This window comes from Pogona vitticeps, chromosome 4, assembly GCF_051106095.1.
Source record: "Pogona vitticeps strain Pit_001003342236 chromosome 4, PviZW2.1, whole genome shotgun sequence".
In the NCBI taxonomy this organism is placed as follows: Eukaryota; Metazoa; Chordata; class Lepidosauria; order Squamata; family Agamidae; genus Pogona; species Pogona vitticeps.
Window position 1 is genome coordinate 170,894,334 of NC_135786.1, and position 25,344 is coordinate 170,919,677.

The following is a 25,344-nucleotide window of genomic DNA, read 5'->3' on the forward strand; positions in this document are numbered from 1 at the left end:
AAAGTAGGTACATGTGGTAGCCTACAACAAAATGCTGTAGCATGTCCCTGCATATTTGTATGTGTGTACCCTGTTTCCCCAAAAATAAGACAGGGTCTTATATTAATTTTTGCTCCAAAAGACGCATTAGGGCTTATTTACAAGGAATGTTTTTTTCCATGTACAACCATCTACATTTATTCAAATATAATGCCATCTTTTGGTTGCTGCACAATAGTGGAGGGCAGGGTTTCATTTAACTGGGGCTTATTTTTAGGGTAGGGCTTATATTACAAGCAACCTGAAAAATCATACCAGGGCTTATTTTCAGGTTAGCTCTTATTTTCAGGGAAACAGGGTATGTATGAACTCAGCCTACGATTGAGAGGTTGAAAAAGCAAGAGTAAGAACAGTGACACTTGTCTTTGATTATAAGGTAGGCCTTACTTGCACTTTGACTGGACATTTATAGAGAGGTTGTCTAAACACAACTCAATGAAGCATGCAATGTCTAGTTTTCATACACAGCTCTCACTTTTGAACACATGGACATTAGCTTTCCAACATCTATCCAGACAATAAGATTGTTCTCTTTTCTTAAGCAAAAATGGTTATGCATTTCTGCCTTCTTCTCCAGCCACATCCTTCCAGCTTGTTGTCAGTTTTTTTCCCACTGATTTATTATGGCACTGCTGGAATGGCCCATCATTCCCTGCCTTATTTTAACACTTTGGCACACCTCAGGGTCACCCCATGTCTCCTCTTGCACATGGATGTTGTCCTTTGGGCATGTAAGCATGAGTCCAGGAAGATTCAAACTAATGTTAAATGGAATAAGTGACACCAAACTGTACTGTGTAAGTCCATATTAAAATTTAAGAACATTAAACCAATCCATCTATTGGCTTAATTCTAAGCAACCTGCACAAGTATTGAAACATAATGTTGCTAGGAACTTAAGGTTAACATTTCATACTTTCCTTTAAATGTAAAATATCTCTGGGTTAATTTAAAATTATTATTGATTTTCATTTGGTGAGTTGTAAGCCCCAAGTCTATTGCCACCTAACTGATGTGGGCTGCTGCACTTTCAAAAGTTACTTTTTCTTCACTGCTGCCAAGGAATAAACAGGATGCAAAGCATGTAGCAAGTATAGGGGAAGTAGGGGGTGCAAGCTTTTCATCACAGTTCAAGAAGATCTGAACCAGAATGGTAACCATTAATTCATAAGAAAATTATAGAAAATAATAGCCCAAATATTATTACACCCATTATTTAAAAAAGTGTCAGCATGGTAACATATACATTTAACATCTGCACATCGTAATATCAGTATTATTTGGAATGGAGAGAAGTTACTTTTTCCTTCTAACTGACTGATCATTTGGGCAAAGAAACAATCCTGTCTTGTACTGTGCTGTCCTAATTGCCCTATATGTTGCATGTCTTTGGAATGAAAGAAAAACAGCAAATCAGTTTGAATAAGGAATTGCAGAACAGAGGTGAAAAGAGAAAGAAGGTATTTACTGTTTTTCAGTTCTTAAAAATATTGTAAAATGCTTTCTTCTATAATTTACCGGATATGTTGTTTAAGATGGCAAGACTTCTTATATGCTCTGTGACAGTAATAACATTTGTATGGCCTGTCTGCTTCATTCACAAAGCTATTATTGAAGTAACTCTGGAAGAATTGACTATTTCTTGGGATTGGCTGGATAAGACCTGTAGGAGGAAAAAGATGTATCATTGGAAATTCAAAATGTTTCAGTGGAAAAAACAAAAAATGTATGCTTTTAAATAAAAACTAAAGAGAAGTATCTTCGCTTAATACTCAAAAAATACTCTTTGTTCACCATGCTATCCAAATCATATGCTTTGAGCAATATCCAATACTGCAGGGGTCGTCAACCCCCGGTCCGCGGCCCAGTGCCAGTCTGTGGAATTGCCAGAACTGGGCCGCAGATGTAGATCTCCACCCCCGCACACGTGCAGGGGGTGTTGTGCCCACGTGGGGGGTGATGTCAAGCTCACACGCATGCCTGCAAGCACAACACCCCCCACCCATGGAGCTCACTCCCCCCCAGTCTGTCCGTGGCCCCAAAAAGGTTGGGGACTGCTGTAATACTGGATTTCTGCTGGCAGACATCTGGAATTCAGCAAATATGAGATGGGAAGAACTATAAATGGAGCTCTTTAAATGGTCATCCATGAAGTCACATAATTAAGTTTTGCACCTGTGTAAAATCTCAGCCAGAATGTTCCAGAACTGCACAGCTGAAGCAAAAAGCTTTGCTCTACCAATCAAACTGTGCACATGCTCCAACCCATCACTGGCTTCCCCTCAAACTCCCATCCGTCCGCTATCCAATAAATGAAAAATAATGTATGGCAGACAGATGGGAAGAAGGGACGGTTGTATGATTTCACAGATGACCACTCAAAGAACCACACCTGTAAATAAGCAACCTCTTCTTCTTCACGGTTCAAATAACCACACTTACAATTAAGCAACCCATTCTTATTCATAGTCTCCATGAATCTCACAATTGGACTTACCAGCTTGAACGTTGGGAGGAGGGCTGACACAATTGGGACGGGGGGAGAATGAAGCACAGCTGACAATATTGCTTGGTCAAATGCAGTATTATTTTTTGCTCGTAGGTTCAGTTGATAATGATTGATGAAAACACATGGCTGGGTCAAGGTAGCTGCTTTACAAATATCTCAGGTCTGAACTCCTTTAAAAAATGAACCAATTTCTATACTATCAATTTTAGCTTATCTATATCTAGATGTCATACTTGGTGATTATGAAGGGTAACTAGATCATTCCACATTGGAAGAAGGAAACTGTTGGTTGTTATCAGGCATAGGGTTGCAAACCAGGGTTGCTGACGCCACCAAGGAGTTAGAAGGATCACACTGGACTTCCCCTGAGTTATCTTTACAATTACCTGATGAACAAAGGGAAGAAATAACCACAAAAGACTCCCATTCCAAATCTTGGTGAATAAATCTCCCATGGAGTGAATTCATTTTCCAGCACTGGAGCAATAGCTATGACATTTCCAATTTGTCCATCAAGTGAACATGTCTGCATGAGGCATTTCCCCCATGAGTTATCATTTTGAAAACTTCTGGACCTAATGCCCATCTGCAAGACTGAGAGGTTTTTTGCTGAGACAATCCAATTCCTTACTATTGGATTCTGCTATGTGAGTTGCTATGGGGTAGACATATCTGCATATGCACCAATCCTACAGGAGACATGTAAGATGGAGAAGAACTGTGGAATGAGTTTCCTCTTCCTTGTGGGTCGCAATCTGCATTAGTCGACTTTTTACCAAAAATCTGAAAACTTTCAAGGCTTTGAAAATGGCTAGAAGTTCCAGATAACTGATGTCATTCTGCACCTCTCTCAAGGAGACTACAGTTCTCCCTCTGATACTGAGTCCAGGCAAAGGATTGTACTTGGAACCGCAGCAGATCGTAAAATTGAAAGCACCTGAAATTGGCTGCCCTGCAAAGCATCAGATATGGTCGTCGATGATTAGCCGACACCGTCGGTTTCGAAACTGAAGATTTATTAGATTTGTGGGAGTTTCTTAGCTTTCGTTTGATCCACTGACCCCAAGTCTCTATATCTCTTCCTCAATTTCAAGAGAGACTCTGGGTTTGTTTTGGGTTTCAGGACTTGGACCAGGTTGTGACCCATTTGGCCTGTCTCTTTGGGACTAGGAATCTAAAGAATCTAAAGGTCAGTTGAATTATTGTTAGATTCATATTAAAGGCTGAAACAGAAGTGATTTGTGAGTCAATAGCCCACTGCCTGAAGGGTCTTCTGCTATATAGTTTTAGACACTACTGTGGATTTTTCAAGGCAACCTTTGCAAATTGAGCATTTCAAAGATAAATGTGTCTCCTTCAAGCAACACAGACAGTCAGAATGGGGAACTTTCACCTTGTACTCAATGCACTTGTTAGTACCAGAGAGGTCATATATTTAGGCAGGAAAAAGGGAGCCAGGATTGGGGGTGGGAGGCACAAAAAACCTGAGGAAACCCAATTCTTTTTTCCAGACTTTTTTAAGTTGTAAGAAAAAACTAAGAGGATAAGAATGAAAAGCAATGTGAAAGTAAGGAAAGTAATAATAGGAGCAGGTTAGAATTTATGGTTTGGAAAACACTCTCTGATTCAGTGGATAGAAAGACTGAAGGGAAGCCGGTAGCGACTTGAAGCACATGTGCAGTGTGATGGAAGTAAAGCAAAACTTTTAGCTTCAGTTGTGTTCTTCTGGAACATTCTGGTCAGGCTTTCACACAGGTGCAAATAGCAGATGACCTAACAGAGTAAGAGATGCTAATATGGAGTATTTCTTTCCATACATATCTTGCTGCAAGGAATTATAAAATCTGTAATAGCCCACTCTCACACAGAATTATGTATACAGTGGTGCCTTGCTTAATGAGCGCACTGTATAACGACGAAATCGCATAGCGATCCTTTTTTTGGATCGCTAATGCGATCGCTTACCGATGGGCCCTATGGCCGAAAATCGCTTTACGAAGATCGGTAAGCGTTTCGCTTACCGATCTTCGCAAAACGAAGCCCCGACGATCAGCTGTTCGGCGGACAAAATGGCCGCCGGAAGCGCCGTAATGGCCGTGCGCAGCGTTTTCGCGCCCTCCCCTCGCTTAACGAGGGCGCGAAAATGGCTGCCGGCCATAGGAAACCTTGCTGAACGGTGAGTAAAGGAGCCTTTTGGAACGCATTAAACAATGTTTAATGCGTTCCAATGGCTTTCCCTGTCCCGTTCAGCGATGTTTCGCTATAGCGAAGGTTAATCCGGAACGGATTAACCTCGCTATGCGAGGCACCACTGTATATGATTCCTATGCATTCTGATGGAATTTACAAACCACATGCTGACTTTGTGCCATCAGTTGCAGGCTATAGGTGAATGGTTCCCAATCTTTAGTCCCTAGACATCCTTGGACTACAACTCCCAGAACTTTTGTCCAGTACAATTAGTGGTGAAGGCTTCTGGGAGCTTTAGTTGAAGAAAATCTAGGGACCAATCTTGGGAAGCCCTGCTATAGATCATGATCCTGTATTGTACAGTAGTCATTGCTAACCACTCAAAATGGTTCTGTGAAGTATGGTGGCAGGATCACTATTATCACTAAGTACCTAGTTAAAATACAAGTTTCACAAGACTGACCAGCAGAGCAGAATTAAGAGCAATATGCTAGAATGAGTTTGCTAGAAATTTGCATTTGCAGACATATACTATATTTTAGTATAAATCTAATCAATAGAACTCTCCGAAGACATTACCTAGATCTGTGATGAGGATTGGTTCTTGCAAAGGGATATCAGGTACTGGAACACTGGTCTTCCCTATTCGGATTTTTGCAGGTTTACGTTGATGTCGCATCTTTCTTAATTCAGTGTGTTTAAAATGGGAGGCAATGTGTGTCTTTCTGTGACCTGACGTTCGGAATTTTTTATCACAGTGCGGACAAGCAAAAGGCCTAATCCCTAAAAAACAAACAAACAAAAAAAAACCCCGCAACAGTTACTTCTTTAGTTGTTCTCATTTCAAGTGCTGCAAAAAGGTAAAGACAATCATATGTTTAGAAACTGCTCTGTCAGCTTCTATGCATAGCTTACCTTATAAAAATGCTACCTGTAAAGTCTTTCACTAACTCAAAATATACTGAGAGCACATTAAATAACTTGCTTCTCCGACATCTTCCTGCTGCCCTTTCAGCATATATATTTGTTAATCTGGTTCTAACTGCACACAATTACAGATAATTACAAACTGAAAGAAGAAAGGACATGAAAGGGGAAAAGAAAAAGGAAAGGGACAGGAACAAAAGGTAGTAGTCTAGACTGGCATTGGCATATAGATAGGTATCTGGCGATATATTTCATTTAAACTTAAGAGCTACCATTCTTTGTGTTGATTTCATTCTATAGATCAGAATGTTAATACAAAGTCATAGTCTAAAAAAAAATACACTCTAGGTTTATGCAAATCGCCTTAACACATTTGCAGCTTAATAACTGCCAAATCATATGACGGCTGCATTGAGGTGAGACGATAATCTATGGTTTTAATGAGATGTGAAAAAAAACTAAGCCATCCAATTTCCTCATCTCTTCACATAGTCTAGAGAAGTTTGGATGCCTCTGCTTCCACATCTGATTGACCACAGTTTATCATACCATTCAAGCCCTGCAGATTGTGATTACTCTTCAACATAATTAATTTCAAAGGTAGGAACTGCAAACCATAGTTACTTGGAGCTGTCTTTCTTGAAACTATTAATACTTAGGATAAACCATAGTTCTGGATCTACAAAAGCTTCTAACTTTTCATTGTTGCATGTGCATGTGTTCTGTGCTGTCAAGTCAGAACCAACTTAAGAGTGACCCTAATGGGGCTTTCAAGGTAAGTGAGATATTTAAAGAGTGGTTTAACGAGTTGCACTTCCCCTGTGAGTTTCCATGGCTAAGTGGAGATTCAAACCCTGTCCTAGCCTGTCACTCTATCCTCTACACTACACTGGGAATCCCTACTGTTGCATAGGAAAGATAAAATAAAGGAGAATGCACATGTCTAGGGAGAAGCTTGAGTTGTTCACATCATACCTAAACCACAGTGATGTACCGACATTTTTCTTCTATCCAACATGACAAACCCCCTTGGTAGTATTTATGACATATAAAGTCTTAATAAGTTTTCTTGTTTATAAATTAGGACTTTACAACTAGAAATTTTTTAAAATTTATTTTTTTTACTGTCTAAAACTGCAATAAAATGCTGACAATACTCTACAGTGCTTGTTTACTTGGAAGGAAACTGCAGTTAAGTTCTTTTGTCCCCAAGAAGTATCTTTAGGACAATATCCTGAAGAATCATTATCTTTACATTCTCAGTAATTTACCAAGAACAAAACAAAAATGTCCCACAATAATAAGTGCCATGGCTGCCAAAATGTTCAGTAAAAGTTCACGTTTTTAAAGAAAGCTTAAGAAGTGCATCATGAAACTCATACCTGTATGCAAACGAATATGCACTTTTAAACTTCCTGAGGTAGAAAAGCACTTCATACAGTACTGACACTTAAAAGCCTTTATGCCGGTGTGTGTTTTTATATGTGCTGTTAGAGTACTCTTCACAGCAAAGGCGCGGAAACACTGTGGACATTTGAATGGCTTCTCATGTGTATGGATACGAATGTGTCGCACTAGATCACTGGGTTTCTTAAATTCTTTAGAGCAGTATGGACAAATATGCCACCGTATTCCATTCTCCTCACGTATGGAACCTAAAATATAATTTTAGAATAGATATTAGAAGCATATATCTTACTTGTTCAAAATTCTACAGATTCAACTAAAGAAATCAGACTATGAAAGGAATCACCAAGATAGCTACTTTTATCAATATAAAAGTATTGTATACTTTTATAAAATACTTTTCTGGCAACCAAAGTTCCCTTAAGAACTGTTCTCAGCAAGTCCCACTGAAACAAATGGCCACTGAGTAGTAACACTGCTGTTTCTTGCTTCTACAATGTTTTTGCAGGACATTTTCACAATAGATTCTACCTGTTATTTTAGACCATGCGATTGTTAACTACCTCAGTCACAATAATCCTAACTGCTCCCTGAGTATTCTCACTTCCCAAATACAGTATATGTATCTGGGCATTAGAAAATGCTAATATAAATAGACAACCAAAACAAATCCGTTTTCTCAGCATGTTCCCTATTAGAGTAGGTACCCCGAGTCCTCTCTAGATGCTTTGGAAAGGACATACTCATGAGTTACTACCATGTTGCCTAAACATGCGAGGTGTAATTCGCAATAAATGGAAGCCATCAGGTTGCCTAACCTTGCCCTGTAGCCTAGGAGTTTACTGCTCTGTGAAGATGGCTCCTGCTAGGATGATAGACAGACATGGACTAGTTAGGGTTTCCAGAGTATAAGTACTTGGTTCCATATGGACTGGACGAATTCATCCATCCTAATGAAATCACATAGACACACACATTTTTATTAAAAAATTTCAACATGCATACATCCTACCTAAGTCTCGATATTTTGTTTATTCCAGCTCGGGTTCTCCTATAAAACAAATATTCTCAAACCAACATAGTAAAAGAAGCATTAAATAGTGCACTGATTCCTAAATTAAATATTTTATACAGACATGTTAATAACTTGCAGTCCCAATCCACGCAAAAATATAGCTATGCATTTCCTACAATAGGAATGAATGCCTCCAAATTAGAATACATTTCTATGTAGAATAGTACTAAAACGTCATTTCATCAGTCCACCTCCACTTATCACAACATGAGGCACTGCAAGAATGAATGGATGGATGGATGGATGGATGGATGGATGGATGGATGGATGGATGGATGGATGGATGAATGAATGAATGAATGAATGAATGAATGAATGAATGAATGAATGAATGAGCAGTGTGAGAAAAGCAGCCATACAAATACGCTGAGGCTTTGCAAATAACTCAGTCTATATGAACTGCAAAAGAAAAGGTGATTCTCCTGTCCATCCGCTATGAAGCTTGTTCTACGAACACAGATTTGCTTGAATGTTTTAAATGGAGACATGTCTCTTTCCTTTTTAGAGTTCTTAACTGCCAAAGTAACAATGCATCTTAGCCTTCCAAAGATATCAGGGGAGTGATAGGAAACTAGTATTTGGCAAACAAGAGAAAAGCGCATTAAAGTATAAGCAAGTGTCATGCTATCATTCAGTTGTCTGGATACTGGAAAGTTAAGAGCAGCATCTCACCTGCTGAAACAGGTAATATGTGTGGTGCGGCTTCAGAGCTGCAATACAGACTGAAGCACCTCTTTAACAACTGTTGCTTCAGTGGATGCAAAAAATAATAATTTTATGTTTAGTGAAATTATGAAGGGATGTCTATTCTGGGTAATTCTTATATATATCTGAGCCAGAATTTCTCAGTACAGTACTCTTCCTGAGACCAAACAGATTTCCATTTTTCCTCTGCCCTTGACACCATAAGCTGCAAATGGGAACAAATTCACTTCAAGGATTATATTTCATATATGTTTTCTTAACATCAACCCAAGTCTGGTTTTTGTTTGTTTGTTTGTTTTTTGCAGGTTTAGAGAGGAAAGTGGGGTTTTCTTGCGCTTAGAAAGAAGAACTGAATTTAGGAAATCAAAACAGATGTCCTATATATATCCTAATAGAAGGGTAGAAGGTTAGAAAAGCCAAAAGGGCCACCAAATCACCCTCCAGCTGAAGTAAGGCCCCTGAGCACCACAGAAGCCCCATACATGTCTGGAAAAGTATAAAAGGCCAGGCCAAAACAAAACTAGGAGTGACTAGAATGTCATTTCTGATTTGTTTTGTTTTTTTCAGGGTTTAGGAAGTTTGGCAGACCCCTCCAAACCAACCTAAAGCAAAAGCCTCTGGGACCAGAAAAAATAAATTTTTGACCAGAATGCATAGCTTTGCTACATGCTGCCCACAGGGGAAACCGTGCACACCTCATCCTTTTTTAATCTCCCACTGAATCTTTTATCAACCTGTTTTCTGGTGGACGCAAGAGAGTATGAACAATCTGAAGAACTGTTACCACCCTGTATGAGCCTTTATATCGCTTAAGATATTGTTGGTAGACGTTTCTCCGGGTGCTACCACCTTCACAGGCACATCTGGTGAGAACACAAAACAGGGCCTTCACTGCAGCTGCTCCCAGGTTGTAGAATGCCCTGCCACCACAGAAAAGGTTGGCCTCCCTCTCCTGCCATTAGGCGCAGACTCTACTTTTTAGGCAGGCTTTTAACAGCTAATTTATGCATTTTAAAATCTGTTTTGAGGTGTTTCAACAATTTTAACCGTTTTTTATTTTTTAATATTAATATATATTTAATTGTTTTTAATGTAATACTTTATCTGTTTTAAAGGGGAGGGTGTTAATAGTTTCTGAGCCACCTTGGGCAGAAAGGCAGTAATGTAATGGGCAGAAAGGAAGCTTAGAAATTAAATAAATAAACAATCTCAATTGTTTGACAGTGACAAGTGGCAATAATAGGTGCAATAAAGGACTGTAAATAGTACCATAGAATCACCATACACAATAAGCACTTCACATTTACCAGGTAAAAACTGAGACTTTTTCTTCAGAATTCGTCTTTCTTTTTTCTCTACTTTATCAGTATTCTCTTGCTCTTTAACTTGTTCTGTATTGCTAGAGTCAACTTGATGACCGGAGATATTCTGAACATCCGCATTTTCATCATGTCCTGAAGGCGCTTTACTTTCACTGCAGTCAGCATTTGCTGACACAGGGATTGAAGAGAGCCCACTGTTTTCCAAGGCTTGCTAAGACAAAGACAATGAATTAAACTGAGAGCAAAATTCATAAGTATTTCTACTTAAACTTAGCTGAAAGGTTGAGGCATGAATGAGCCAATTTTCAAGAAATTATGTTTGAATTGTTACAAACCTCAAAACTCTAAGTGAACTGAAATTCAGAAAACAGTGATAGTCATGCGGGGGGGGGGGGAATCCCACTCCCTTCCATTAATAAGGCAGTATTTTTTTAGGACCAGCCAAAATTCCACAAAAGGTAGCAAAAGTTTAGGAGAGTTGAAAAATGGTTGCATTTTCTATCACTTGGACTGATTGTAATAAAAGCTATTCCCCAACTATGGATCTGGGATGAATTCACAGATATTCAAGGTCATTACACAAGTACCTAAATGTTGCTACCATTATGTAGTATTCAGAATTGAAACAAAACTAAATCAGAGTGTAAGTTCAGTCAACTAACAGCTATGTATCTGCTTACACTCTCCACCCTCACAGAGAAGAATATTATAAATTAACAAAAAGTTGCTGCTCAGACTTACTTGCATTGTTTTTAAAAAATATATTTTGTCACACAATGTCACACATTTCTAAAGAGGTATTTTAATTTTTCCTCTTTCTACTTGTTACCATTAATATTAAAATGAGCAATATCATTGTACACCTAAGAATGGAGCACACAATTGTGTGAATGAAGGACCAAGAAGTTATACTCATCATTCCTTAAAAATGTTTAATTTGTGATGAACAGAGTAGCCTCACATACAAGACAGCAATTCCTTTCGATCAGTTCATCCATTAAGGAGAAATAAGGCACACATTAGGAAAATGGTTAATGAGGAATTCGGCAGTCACCATGAGCAACTTTCCCTTTAAAATAACAGTTGAAATCCAATAACACAAAGTTATGGCATATAAGTTTGATGATCTCAATAGCCACGAACATATTCTGGTAATTAAAATCTCACACACATTGGTTCCTAGGCCCTCTTAGGATATCTTTCTTCCTGGGGAAGACTTTAAGGACAGTGGGACAGGAGAAACCTTAAATATCTGAAAACTGCTGCTGCAGGTCCACCTGTTGCAATTTTCAGACATTTAAAGTCATAAAGTCTTCCCACACCCATCGCACTGTCCTTACAGGCTTCCCCAGGACCAAAGAGATCCTAAGAGGGCCTAGGAATCAGGGGAGGAGGGACAGATTTTAACTGCCAAAAATTGGCCGCAGCTGATGACACCATCCAGCTTATACAATGTAACTTTTCATTACTGAATTTCAGCCAATGTGTCAGTACTTTCCCCTCCTACAAAAAGCTTGTGACAAGCAGATGCTATTTTACTATCAAAATAATCTAGCATCTTACCATATAGGGAATATGTGCGAAAGAGAACTTATCTAGCCCAGTTCACTAATTTTAGGAACCCTAGAGCATTGCTTGATGTTCCTAGCTGGACCTTTACACGCCAAGTACAGAAAATTCCACATAGTGAAAGGGGAGCTGAGAGTCCAAAACATATTACCTTACCTGCAGAATGTCTCTGTTGATTCCCACAGCCATACTGAGTTGCTGACCAGACTGCTGGGGCTGATTATTTTCCACTGGCTCGGACAACTCAAGGAGCTGCTGAATAACATCAGTTACAGATTGCTGGCCTTGATGTCCTGCAGTTGAAGTTACTGGATTGTCTGTCTATGGACAAAGAAATAGAGCCTTGAACGTACAGATATAAGCTGGAATGCAACCCAAGACTTATACACATTATTTAAAATCCAACATTTTGTTTGAGACATGACACTGGAGTATGCTGCTCAGTAATCTGTGTAGCTACTGTACATTGTCCTGTAATCTAGGTAATGACAGAATATGGAGAAGTATTTTAAATTCTCACTAAATAGCCCCCAAAATCTCAAAATAAAGCATTATCAAACAGAAGTAAACATTGTCTCTCCCCATATGAGCTTCCCAATCCTTTATGGTAAGCTGAAAACCCTCTCTTGTGTATCTGCCTGTACTTGAGACTCATTTGGCTGGAACAGTTCGGAGCACCTTCTTGAGCTACTGATGATTTATGGAATTCTTTGCCCCAAAAGATCCATCTAGCAACCTCCCTAACGCTTCCCTACTATCTTATTTTTCTTGCAGCACAATCCCAAATTGGAAAATACAGCATAAATAGCTCATAAAACATAAATTACATATAATTAGGCTAAGAATTCAAATACTCACATTCTTCCATTTATTATCAACAGGCTGCAACAAATTAACAGATGATAATGTTAGTGGCTGAGCCACAGAATCCTGTGGGAAGGGGAGGAAAAACAGAACCCATATGTGTGAACCACAGAGATCACAAAAGTGAAATCCTGCAAATCCATTTCCATTACACTCATGTTAGGGTAAACCAGCCAACATATTCAGTAGTTTTATATGGCCTTTCTCAACCTTGGGTTACTAGCAAATTAAAACAAAGGAACTGTGCTAAAAACACATTAACTATCCATCAAATTTTGGACAACCACATCAAAGAGTAAGCCAGACATCTAGGAAGATTTATCATATTTCAGGACTACATGTGTTAGACAGCAGATGGTTGCATGAAGTATGCTGTTGCTGCAATTACTTAACACTGCATTAGCAACAGCAATAACACCAGCCCCCTTCTCTTGCTGTTCTCCACCAATCCTGAGACTGTTTCTCCTGAAGGCCCTGGCCAATATTTTCCTAGATTCAGACTTAGATCTACTGGGAAGCAAGAACTTTTGGCTATTTGCTAAATTCTAGATTACTTAGCTTTCAAACAATAGAGGCATTTTCACAGGCAATGTTTTGGGCGGTGCAGCATGCCATGCCATCTCTCTCTGAACTTCAACAAATGGGAAAAGACACAATACAGTGGTGCCCCACATAGAGACGATAATCCGTTCCGGATAAATTGTCGCTATCCGGATTCGTCGCTATATGGGGCAAAAAACCCCATAGGAACGCATTAAACCCTGTTTAATGCGTTCCTATGGGGGGGAAACTCACAGTTATGAGAAGATCCTCCATAGGGGCGGCCATTTTCGGTGCCTCTAAAGCGAGGCAACACAGCGGGCAGCCATTTTGGAACCGCCGATCAGCTGTGCAAAAATGGGGCCTTTGGGAGGACCACGGGGGAGCCGTCCCCGCGGTCCTCGAAAAGCCCTAGCCGGCATTTTCGCCCAACTGAGCGGCGGGAGCTTCCGAAGGACCGTGGGGGAACCCTCCCCCGCGGTCCTTCCAAAGCCACCGCCGGCATTTTCGCCCAGCTGAGCAGTCAGCTGGGGGAAAATGGGGCTATGGGGAAAAATCGCAAAGCGATTTTTCCCCATAGGCAACATCGCAATGCGATCACAAAAGCGATCGCAAAAAAGCCATCACTCTGCGGATTCGTCGTTAAACGGGGCGGCAGTTAAGCGAGGCACCACTGTATTCACTTGCATATATTTCTGAGCAAACACAGAACACACACACAACCACATACTCAGAGAAGGTATTACTTCCAACATTTTTGCGACTGGATATTATGAATTGAGAGCAGTGGTAGCCAATCTGAGCTGATATCCACTGTGTCTTTTAAAAAATCAAGATGTGCCCACAAGCCAAAAAAATGTGGTTTGTGACCTCTGATTTTAAGGCATTAGATCAGTTATACTTAAAGGAATTTAACTGGAGGAAAAACATGTTTACAAAACAAAATTTAAAATAAAATGAACCTATGGACTGAAATGAATGGAAATTCTTGACGTATGGAAACTGTGCTTTAATGCAGTGGTTCTTAACGTGGGCAATAATGCCCCCCAGGGGGCGATTTCATTTTTCAGGGGGGCGGTAGAATGAAAAGGGGCGGTGTGGGGGCGAAAGAACACAAGGGGGCGGTAGGGGGGCGCTGGAGTGAGCCAAACCTGTGAAGGTGACTGCAGCCGCAGTGCTGGCAGTAGATCCGGTGCTTCTGCTGCCGCCAGATGATCCAGCTCTTTCTACCTGCCACGTCTCACCTTTCTCCTTTAGGGGAGCACTGAGTGTGGATCGGGTAGAAGGAAAGGGTCTCTTGGGTTCTCGTCCTTGCCCCATGAAGCGCTGCCTCGCACCCGGGTGGGGAGGGAGACTAGGTAGGTAGGTAGGTAGGTAGGTAGGTAGGTAGGTAGGTAGGTAGGTAGGTAGGTAGGTAGGTAGGTAGGTAGGTAGGTAGGTAGGTAGGTAGGTAGGTAGGTAGGTAGGTAAGATATCATCACCTCAGGGAGGGGGGCGATGATAACTTCCTCAATGGCTCAAGGGGGCGTTTCTTTCAAAAAGGTTAAGAACCACTGCTTTAATGTACTGTAAACCACCCAGAAAATGTGTGTACTGTCAGGCAGAATACAAACTGAAACAACAAACAAACAAACAAACAAGTAGTTTCAAAAAAAATCCATTCATATCAGTGAGACGTAAATGGCAGAAATCCTGAATGGCTTTTAACCTAGTTAAAGAAAAAAAAAGGAGTATATATCACATGTGTAGACTCACACTCATACATAAAAAATGTTTATAAGGAGACAAGAAACTAAACCCAACCCTATTCACCCAAAAAGGATTAAACTGCAATGTTACCGTTGTAATGTGTGACGTTTCCGTAGCAGAACTTGTGTTTTGTGTGCTACTCATATGCATCTTGCTGATATGAGTATTTAAGCTGCCTAAACTTTTAAAGATACAACTACACTCTGTACAGTTATATGTCGGGCCATTCTTCACCTTTAGGAACAGAAGAAAGGGGGAGATAATCAAATATTAAATCTGTGCATTCCACAAACAAACAAAATTATAATTAATCACAATTGAAAAATGACTTATTTTATTACCAAATTTATGGAACAGTCAAATTTGCATTACAGGTGATCTTAAAAGTAGAAATATCTCAAAACATTCAAACCATGCTTGTTAGCATGAGATAACATAACACTGATACCAAAGAAACACCATATTTTACTCATAGAACTGAAAAATCCTTGAAGTACAAACAATGGCAAGGGGTTTCCAATTTGATTTTTGAAGGTAAATAAATTAAATTAAATAACTTCCCATAAAAGTATATGGATCCTTAACTTTTATTTATTTTATTTATATATATATATATATCCCGCCTATCTGGTCAATTACGACCACTCTAGGCGGCTATGACTACAAAAGCAAAATATAGATAAAACAAAGAAAAATGTGCTTGGTGAGTGGCAGAGCTCCTGAAAGCTGGGCCCACTTAAGGTACTCCAGCAGTCAACTTTTGTCAGATTAGCTCAAAAAAATAACCTGAGCTACTTCCTGAAAACCAGAAATAGCTCAGTTTATTTGGCAAGCTTACCCAATTTGGAAGCCAGATCTACACATCCCCAAAGGCCAGAGACCAACACACTACTATCATGTTGAAGAAAAAAAAAAGAGGAAATATCACGTATCACATTCTTCTTTTTCCCTCTCTTGTCACCACCATGAATGAGTATGCAACGCCAGAATTATTTTCCAGCTGAGATCTTAATCTGAGCCTGAGAAGAATGAGAAACCCTTTTAATACTCATGGACCCTGTGAGGTGAGTGTTACAAGCTCCAGAAAGATATCTAGAAGAAATTTCACAGATGGCACTGGAGTTGTTTTACAATCAGACTGCTTCTTTCTACTTCCATACCATTCCCTTTTAAACCCATTACACCATTACACTATTCTCATGTTCACGAACACCTCCTTTCCTTCCCTCCTTCTCTCAGAATTTTGTGCCATGATCACAGGAACATCCTTCCTGCAATGCTTCTGGCAGTGGAACAGTTCCCTTAGAATATCTTTATGCATCTAAATTGATATTAATCATCAAGTATCAAACCATATAATTAACGGCTCTCATATCAGTGAAATACTGATTAAAAGGTCTTAATGTAGGGTATATAACCCAGCTCTGTTATTACCTCTGAATGTACTCTTTGAATATGCGACTGAAGATTGCCTTTCTGAGAGAAGGCTGCAGGACAAAAGGCACAGGCATGGGGTTTTTCACCCGTGTGTTTGATCATATGAGTTTGCAATGCCCCTTTCTGATTAAATGCTTTTCCACATTCACTACATTTAAATGGCCGTTCACCTGAGGAAGAAGGAAGATGGGAAGTTCTCATTAGTAAGAAGCAACATTCAAAACAGGCATCATGACTTTCCCCCTACAAAGTCTATGTGAATAAAACAAATACTAAAACTGTTCTGTGTAATCATTTTCCTGTGCTTTGCAAGTGTGAAAATAAAATCTAGCATTGATATGCATCATACTGATTTAAGTGTATTTATTAGAGCATCACTAACATGTAGTCACATGATTCCATGCATTCTTGCAGATGGACAACAGAGGCCTCTCTCTGAAAAACTGTCCTAGTGAGCATCCTTTCCCTCAGATGCAACCATGCCAGTTTCCAAAATACCTGCCAATATGCAGCAGGTCTTGGGACCTGCAAATCCATTGATAGCACCATTTTACTTAGCCAGCTAGTCCAAGCAAACAGGTTGTCTACAGCTGGGCTAGAGCAAAACTGGTACAGTATATGTAATTTTTCATAATCCTGTGGAAAATCTGGTAAACAAAGAAGTCATATCCCAAGAAGTCATATCCCTACCAAAAACAAAAACAAAATAAAAAAAAAACCAAGCACACTAGTATATAGTTGTCCTGCAAAAGTTTTGAGTGGACCTTCTCTATGGCTTCTCTGATACTGTAGAATGTGTTACCTCAGCAAGGTAGGTTGGCCCCTTCCCTTTTATCCTTCTACCAAAACTGACCCACTTCTTCAGGCAGGCTTTTAGCAATTATGACTGAGTCCCTGGATGCTGTTGTGTTTTTGTTTTTGTTTTTGCTTTATGATTGTCTAAGTCTGTTTTTAAAGTTTAAATGCTTTTTAATTAATTAGTGGATTTTTAATACTGTATGTTTAATGGCTTTTAATCTGTAATTTACTGTGTTTTAGTATCTGTTTTAATACTGGGTTCCCTCACTGAAAGAAAGTGGCCTACAAATGATACAAATAAAAAACAAATAAATTCAGTTTTCTATGACTGACAAAATAGTTAAAAGAAACTGCAGATTACAAGCCACCCTCAAACACAATATTTAAAGTATGATACAGACACAAAAAACAGCTATCTTCCCTTCATTCTATGTAATATTAACAAGCATCCTCCACACTCACATATGAAACAAAGTTTCAGAGACTGAAATCTACAGAGGATTTCCTGGCATATACTTCTTTAGATCTAACCTGATCTGCTGAGAGATAAAAAACAAACACACCACAGAGGATGCATTCATTCCACTGGGTGTGTTTATCTGCATCCCAAGAGCAGCTATCCTAAGAAAGAAAAACTATTAAAACAAACTATGAAAACTGACAGAGATTATTGTCTCCATCAACTTCCATTGAGTCAAAGAAATGCGGCAAATTTGTATTCAATCTGAGATTAACCAAGGTTTTCTCCTGGGAGCGAATAGCTTAAGTCAGTGGTGGTGAACCTTTTTGGGCCTGAGTGCCCAAAATGAAAAGAAAGAAAGAAAGAAACCAAAACCCAGTGGGCAGCGGCAATAGCGGCATCAGAACCAGAAGTGGTGGCAGAAGGGGGAATCTCAGGATGGAGGTGCCTCGTGACCCCACTCTGGAACCGCAGCCAGCGCCAGATGCTCTGAGTTCCTGGCCCGCCACCTGTCAAAGTGTCAGCACTGCGGCTGCAGCCACCTCCTGAGGTTTAGCTGTGGGGGGCAGTAACGATCTAGTGACTTATGACTTGCGTGCCCGCAGAAAGGGCTCTTTATGTCAGCTGTGGCATGTGTGCCATAGGTTCACCATCGCTGGCTCAAGTGACTTCTGAATCAAGCTGACATTGTTTTGGGGAGGGGAGGGGAGGGTTGTTGCTCACTTCTATCACAAATTTAAAATGTTTCACTGCTCAAGATCATGAATATCATACACTCTCTCACATACATATTTCACCAGTGGATTGGCTTCTTATGTACTATTTCTGCATTTCACATACTAAACAATTCCTTATTAAACTAGATTCTTTGTTATGTCTGAAAAATTAAAATTCATTTTCCATTTAATTAAAATTATGCAATTCTAATATATTGGAGCTATCAGTTATATACCAATCTTTTCCAATCAAACAGAATAGGCAAATATTTTTCTATTACAGCTCGGAAGGTGCACTTCGAGTTTGCCTGCTAAAGTATATCAAAGACCAGCATATATCAGAAAGCTAAAAATAAAAGTGTTTATTGTAAATCACCAGTCTGTAACCAGAAAGCAGTGCACAACAAAATATAGAAAAACATTATTTTGAAACAGGCCAATTTTATAAAACTATTTTCAAATCAAAGAGCTTTGGTGAACTTGGAAGCTTTTGGTATTTTGTGCATTTCACACACTGCACATTAAAATGATATTATAAACCGGTGTCTTTAAAAGCTATCTCCAATCACACCACTTATACCCACTAGCACTTATACCCACTGTATAGTGGTCTCAGGGTACATGGTGCAGCCATTTTTCCTAAAGCTAAATAGGCTTGTGTCTGGCTATTGCCTACAGGTAAGATGACTGGGAACCCCATGTATTTTGCCTTGACCTTCATGATGGAAGAAAGGGATAGTAAATTTATGTTAAAAATCTGTGATCTTAAGTCCTACTTTGCACTGAACCTTTTACAAATGGTTGGGAAAGATGCAATGCTCGTTCTGTTAACCACACAGAGGACTCCCAATGCATATTACTTAATATGCAGTATATAATATGTTTCCCCGAAAATAAGACAAGTCTTATATTAATATTTGCTCAAAAAAAGCATTAGGGCTTATTTTCAGGGGATGTCTTTTTTTTTTTCATGTACAACAATCTACATTTATTCAAATACAGTTACGTCATCTTCTTCTGGTTGCTGCACAATGGGGGAGGTCGGGGTTTCACTTAACTGGGGCTTATTTTCAGGTTAGGTCTTATTTTCAAGGAAACAGGGAATATTTGTGACAAACGTGTCTGAGAAAACAGGTAACACAACAGCCCATTGCATGAGCACTTTCTGCACTTGCACAAAGAGGTACTTTTGTACCCTAGGGCAACTGCTGCTTGCACTGTGGCATGTTGGAGATTGGGTGGCACTACACAGGCAGAGGGCTCTGCTCTACCAGACAACAGGATTCAATTCCTGATATTTTATTTTACTAAAATGCATCCAAGGTAGAGATCGGTTTGGATTAGCTTCAGTAAGGTTTAGTGGATCAGACCCACAGGAGTTGCACAGGTACCCCGAATTTCCCGCCCCAGGCTTTCTTGCCTAGCCTCCTTATCTGAGTGGGCTCCCGCATCAAGAGGTGGGGTAGGGAATCCAGAGCGCCTGTGCAAAAACTGCGGGCCCGATCCACTGATGCACATCAAAGCATGGTTCGTGCCCATCTCTAATTCAAAGCCATTTTTACCCCTTTCTTTATGAAGGATTGATACAAAGTAACATACTGTTCCATAAATGAAGATCAATGGTTATGAAGCATACCATCATTCTATTAAACCTAAAAATGTTATAAACAGATTACTTATCCTAAAAGATAATAAAGAAATAACATCAAGATGAAACAATGCATGTCAACAAAAATTCAGGATCTCACATGTCTAGACATTTTCAATTTTTATTATTATTTATTTATTTAAATTGAACCTCTTACCTGTGTGTATTCTAACATGTCGTGTCAACTGACTTGGCTTCTGGAAAGTTTTTCCACAGTGTGGGCATGAATATGTAAATCCACTTCTGTCAATGTTTCTGTTGTATGATCTTGTATTTGATACCCTGTGCACATACATTAAGCAGTAAGATTTTATGGTAAATTTGATTCTTCAGTCACCATCTCAACTGGTAGTGAAATTATTTCATGCATTATCTTCAAGTAGTTTTGGCTCTACCAAGAACTACATGTAGAAATGCAGATAAGGTATCCAACACTGCAGGTGATAACTGAATTTTCCAACTTTTTTATGCTGAATTTGTATTAAAAAAACAAAAGGAATCGTGTGGGTATTTGAGTAAGATTTGTGTAACTTGCTTCAGCTAACTGATGAGGTGCTGGGGCATGTCTTGGTCGTGCAATTATGCACATGACCACGCATGCAACCAAGACATATATTGGTATCTTGTCAATTAACTGCATTTAGCTATGCCAAGTTATCCAAACTTTATGGGAACACTAATAGCATTCTGGCCAATTAAAAAAACCAGGCTCCCATTACTTTTGCCACAAAACAGAGCAATTCTGAGTGATGTGAATTTACATCATCACACTCCCTCCTTATTTCCCCCCCCCACAGCAATGCCAGAGAACTGATGAAGATGGATTCAAATTACTGTGATTAAATTTCTGATCAACTAAAAAGGAGGCCCTAATATTATTAAATTAATACACTGAATGCAAGTGCTGATAAAAAAAATTGCAGATGGCAAACACTACAAAGATGTACTTTTACTTCTACAGGGAAAGAATGCAATGTCTGCTACACAGTTGCAAATAAAAAAACATGAAAACTAAAGCAAATTGAATCAAGGGAACAACTAGAATTCTTGTGACAACACAATTAAACAATTCATTGATTAGGTTTCAGGCCTTACTGAAATGCATGTGGGGATCCACTCTAGAAAGAAAGGAATAACAAATGTCAGCTAAGAAATAAGCTACAAGAAATGGGGGGAGGATGATTTCTGAGTCAATTTTCACACATGTCAAGTAAAAATTTGTTGACAAGGCAGAGAGAATACACAAAGGAAACAACAGAGCACATGGGCTTAATCTGGACATTACTAGTACTCACACCATTATTTGATTGTTATAGGTAAGGGGCTACTACTAGTCTTCTGCTAAATGAATTGGTGTGCTGTTCTGATGACTGCGTGAACTGGGCCAAAGAGTGGAAGTAAGGTATCTACTGTAGATCACAAGTTACCTTTAAAAGAAACTCTAAATTTCTCACTGTCACAGTTAAGCCAAATGTATACAAAAATACATTACACAGCCATACTTTATGAGAGTTTATAATGACACTCTGCTTCAGTTACTCATCCTTTCATGTGAAAGCAGTTCCTGCTGCTCAAGGTATTTGTTCTGGGTTTTTCCACAACCAACACAGGTATTGGCCAATGACAAAGCCCTGGAATAATCTTCACTCCTGGATCTACTCTTGTGCAGATTCTTTTCAATGTTTACATTTTCTGCACTCTCTATAAGCTGGTATTCACACCAAGATGTGGCAATATATTATACACAGTAAGTTTTCAGGTATTCAATCATGATTCCCACCAGCTTAGACTGAAACTGATACAGGGTGTCCAGATGTTGATTTGAGATGTGTACTAACATAGTAAGCAATGGGCAGTTACAGATGAAGAACACAGCTCAGCTACAAACTGGTCAAGAGACCCTCCTCCAATTGCATTAACGAGGACGTTGGAACAGCAGGGCAATGACTACGATGGGAACTGTGGCTTAGTGTCCATCTTGACGGGGGTTCCTAGTTCCTTCAAAATAGGTGGCTTTGGAAGTTAAACAGGACAGACTGATTAGGCTTTCTTCGCACCTTAGGATGAAAGGCTAGTGCCAAACCAAAGGAGGGGAAGATATCAATCGTGGCATAATAATACATTCACACTACCTCTAAATATGAGATCTTGCAGTAAAAAACAAAATAAAATGAAACAACCCCCCCACCCCAAAGTAAATCTTTGCAGAAAGTTCAGGCAACAAACTACCACATGAGTATATACATGTATCTACAGTGGTCGTAGTGACCGCCTAGAGTGGTCGTAGTGACTAGATAGGCGGGGTAGAAATGAAATAAATAAATGAAATAAATAAATGAAATAAATAAATGAAATAAATAAACAAACAAACAAATAAATATCTCTTACAAGCATACACTTAGTTTGTTTTATTCTTCCACCCACAAATGGAGATGGACAAATCAACAGAATACCAGGTATGTTTCTACATACAAAGTGTATGCATATATAATGCTTGACCTCTTAAATCTTAAGCAGTCTTCTACTGATATAAGAGTTCTAGCTATTTTTAAAAAATTAGTAAATCTGATCTTTTCCCTATACTATTCTTGGTTTTGGTTAATATTTCCCCGCCGCCGTTTTCCTCTGAGTTGTTCTTACCAGTCAGACCCTCTAAACCAGCCACCTGAAGTACAATATTCTTGATACATTAAATATGGCAAGTCATATGAACTACTTCTTTAAAAAATCAATCAGATCAACTTTAAAGCTCATTTCTGCAGCTTCCAAGGAATTCCACTTAAGTATAAAGATTCCACTGCACAGTAATTGTTAAAAATTCCACTGTGAAAATTAGTTTTAATCATCCATACTAAAAATCATCCAGCATCACTTCTGAGAAGGGCAAGCACTGATGGATGAATAAGGACATACCTGAACCCTAACTGTGCCTGTGAAGATATCTAAATATAGCCATTCTCACCTTATTTTGTAATGGGTCTTCACATGCTCTTTTAACTGGGAAGATGTTTCAACCTCTTTCTTACAGGTTTTACAGATATGGACCCTGCTTCCAGACAATTCCTGACGATGTTCTTCCATATGCAGGGCCAACTGGCTCTGCAAAGTAAATTCATCTCCACATTCTGAGCAGATAAGATTCTGTAAAAATAGTAAGTTGGCTTGATTATTTTTGGAAAGTGCAAAAAATACATTATCTGACTGATTTTTTTTAAGGCTATGGAATGATATTCTGATATAAAGTTCTATCTTGAAGAATTATTCAAAATCATATATATGGGGACAGGCCAGGTTGGACCATCTCCTGAAAGTTACAAAGAGGGTCTGTCCTGGTCTGTATGTCCTTTATTTGGATACAAAGTGGTTTAAGACATAAGACATAAGACATAAGAAATTTATTTGTCATTGCGCTCACAAGTGGGTGCAACGAAATGAGGTGCTCTTCCCCAAGGTAAAACTGGACAACACTACAAAAAAAAAAGTTAAAATATACACAACTTTCACCATCCAAATATAGATACCCCGTTTTCTCTCAGCAATTAAAATTCCATCAAAAACCTATGGCCCCGCATTTAAACTCAATACTGCACTTGGGTAAAAACTGTTCTTGAATCTGCTTGTCCTTGCTTTCAATACCCTGAATCTCCTTCCTGATGGTAATAGTTTAAAGAGCTGATATCCCGGATGAGAGGAGTCTTTCAGTATGTTAAATATCTTCCTCTTACATCTGTTCTTATACAATTCTTCCAAAGAGGGGAGTGAACAGCCAATGATGTTTTGGGCCGTCTTGATCACCCCTTGAATTGCCTTTTTCTCTGCCACTGTGCAGCTCGTGAACCATACACAGAGACAGTAGGATAATATGCTCTCAATCGAACTCCGATAGAAGGTGATCAACAAACTCTCAGTCAATTGTTGCTTTCTAAGAATCCTTAGAAAATACAACCGTTGTTGTGCCTTCCTGATTAACGCAGCGGTGTTTGCACTCCAAGTCAGATCATTTGTTATGATAGTCCCAAGAAACTTACATTCAACCACCTGTTCCACACAAACTCCATCTATATACAGTGGCTGAATGTCTGCTCTTTTTTTCCTATAGTCCACTATGAATTCCTTGGTTTTTTGGATGTTAAATAAAAGATTGTTTTTTTTGCACCAGCGGGATAGCTGTAATACCTCGTCCCGATACGCAGACTCATCATTCCCAGAGATAAGTCCTACTAGTGTAGTATCATCTGCAAATTTGATAATCCTATTACTGGGATGCTTATTGGTGCAATCTGATGAATAAATGGAGAACAGTAGTGGACTAAGGACACAGCCTTGTGGAGTGCCAGTGCTGAGTATCTTGTCAGTAGAGATGTAGTCATTCAGTTTAACCCTTTGTGGACGATTTGTTAAAAAATCCAAAATCCACAGACAGATAGAATCTGGAAAATCAAGATCTTTAAGTTTGTCTATTAATCTGTGGGGTATAATGGTGTTAAAAGCAGAGCTAAAGTCCGCGAACAGCATTCTTACATAATTCCCTTGTGTTTCCAAGTGGGATAAAGCCATATCCTTCATGCTGCAAAGTCATTGATAAAATCATCACAGTTTATACTGTAGCTGCAGAACCACTAATTTCAGATCCAGGGGAAAGGAAGGGGAGAGGAAAGAGAAAAGGCGGCAAAGCATTCTGCACTGCCCTTTTAAGGCGGAATCAAAGAGAACCATGCTCATTGTTCTTTTAAAGTCCTTCATTCAGTCCCTTTCCAGTAGCTGCCTGAGGACGTTGATGGCGGCTTTCTCCTGGCAGCTACAAAATGGGAAAGATAAAAATGAAACAGAACAAGAACACCTAGTCCTGCAGATACCTGCTGCCTACCCAGGTACCTTCTGCCTTGCCTGCACCATGAAATGAATGGTCTTGCCATTTACATTTCTCTCCTGATGAGAATGGGGTTTTCTTGGAGAACCAGAAATACACAAATATTGGTGCAGACCCAGACAAAGTTGGGATCACGTTGTTTCCAAAAGGAAAGTCTGTGTGCCCTTATTAGGCATAGAAAGAGTCAAGGGACCAATGTACATAGCTTATTGTAACTTACAAACTCAGTTTAATAGAGGAATACAGCACTTCAACCTGTAATAAACAGAAAGTACAGTGGTGCCTCGCATAGCGAGGTTAATCCATTCCGGATTAACCTTCGCTATAGCGAAACATCGCTGAACGGGACAGGGAAAGCCATTGGAACGCATTAAACATCGTTTAATGCGTTCCAAAAGGCTCCTCTACTCACCGTTCAGCGAGGTTTCCTATGGCCGGCAGCCATTTTCGCGCCCTCGTTAAGCGAGGGGAGGGCGCGAAAACGCTGCGCGTGGCCATTTTGAGGCTTCCGGCGGCCAT

The 25,344-nt window shown here is 39.4% G+C and overlaps 1 protein-coding gene across 1 annotated transcript in view; it reads right to left on the reverse strand.

Annotated features, from left to right (window-relative positions):
- Positions 1 to 25,344, reverse strand: part of ZNF236 (zinc finger protein 236) — an 83,303-nt gene that overhangs the window by 48,660 nt on the left and 9,299 nt on the right. The window contains exons 4-13 of the mRNA XM_072998728.2: positions 22,918 to 23,096; positions 20,113 to 20,237; positions 16,331 to 16,503; positions 14,987 to 15,130; positions 12,602 to 12,673; positions 11,900 to 12,064; positions 10,160 to 10,385; positions 7,048 to 7,320; positions 5,318 to 5,521; positions 1,558 to 1,702 (exon numbers count right to left, since the gene is read on the reverse strand). Of these exons, the coding sequence (XP_072854829.2) occupies positions 1,558 to 1,702; positions 5,318 to 5,521; positions 7,048 to 7,320; positions 10,160 to 10,385; positions 11,900 to 12,064; positions 12,602 to 12,673; positions 14,987 to 15,130; positions 16,331 to 16,503; positions 20,113 to 20,237; positions 22,918 to 23,096 (1,706 nt within the window). The remainder of the gene's footprint in view (positions 1 to 1,557; positions 1,703 to 5,317; positions 5,522 to 7,047; positions 7,321 to 10,159; positions 10,386 to 11,899; positions 12,065 to 12,601; positions 12,674 to 14,986; positions 15,131 to 16,330; positions 16,504 to 20,112; positions 20,238 to 22,917; positions 23,097 to 25,344) is intronic.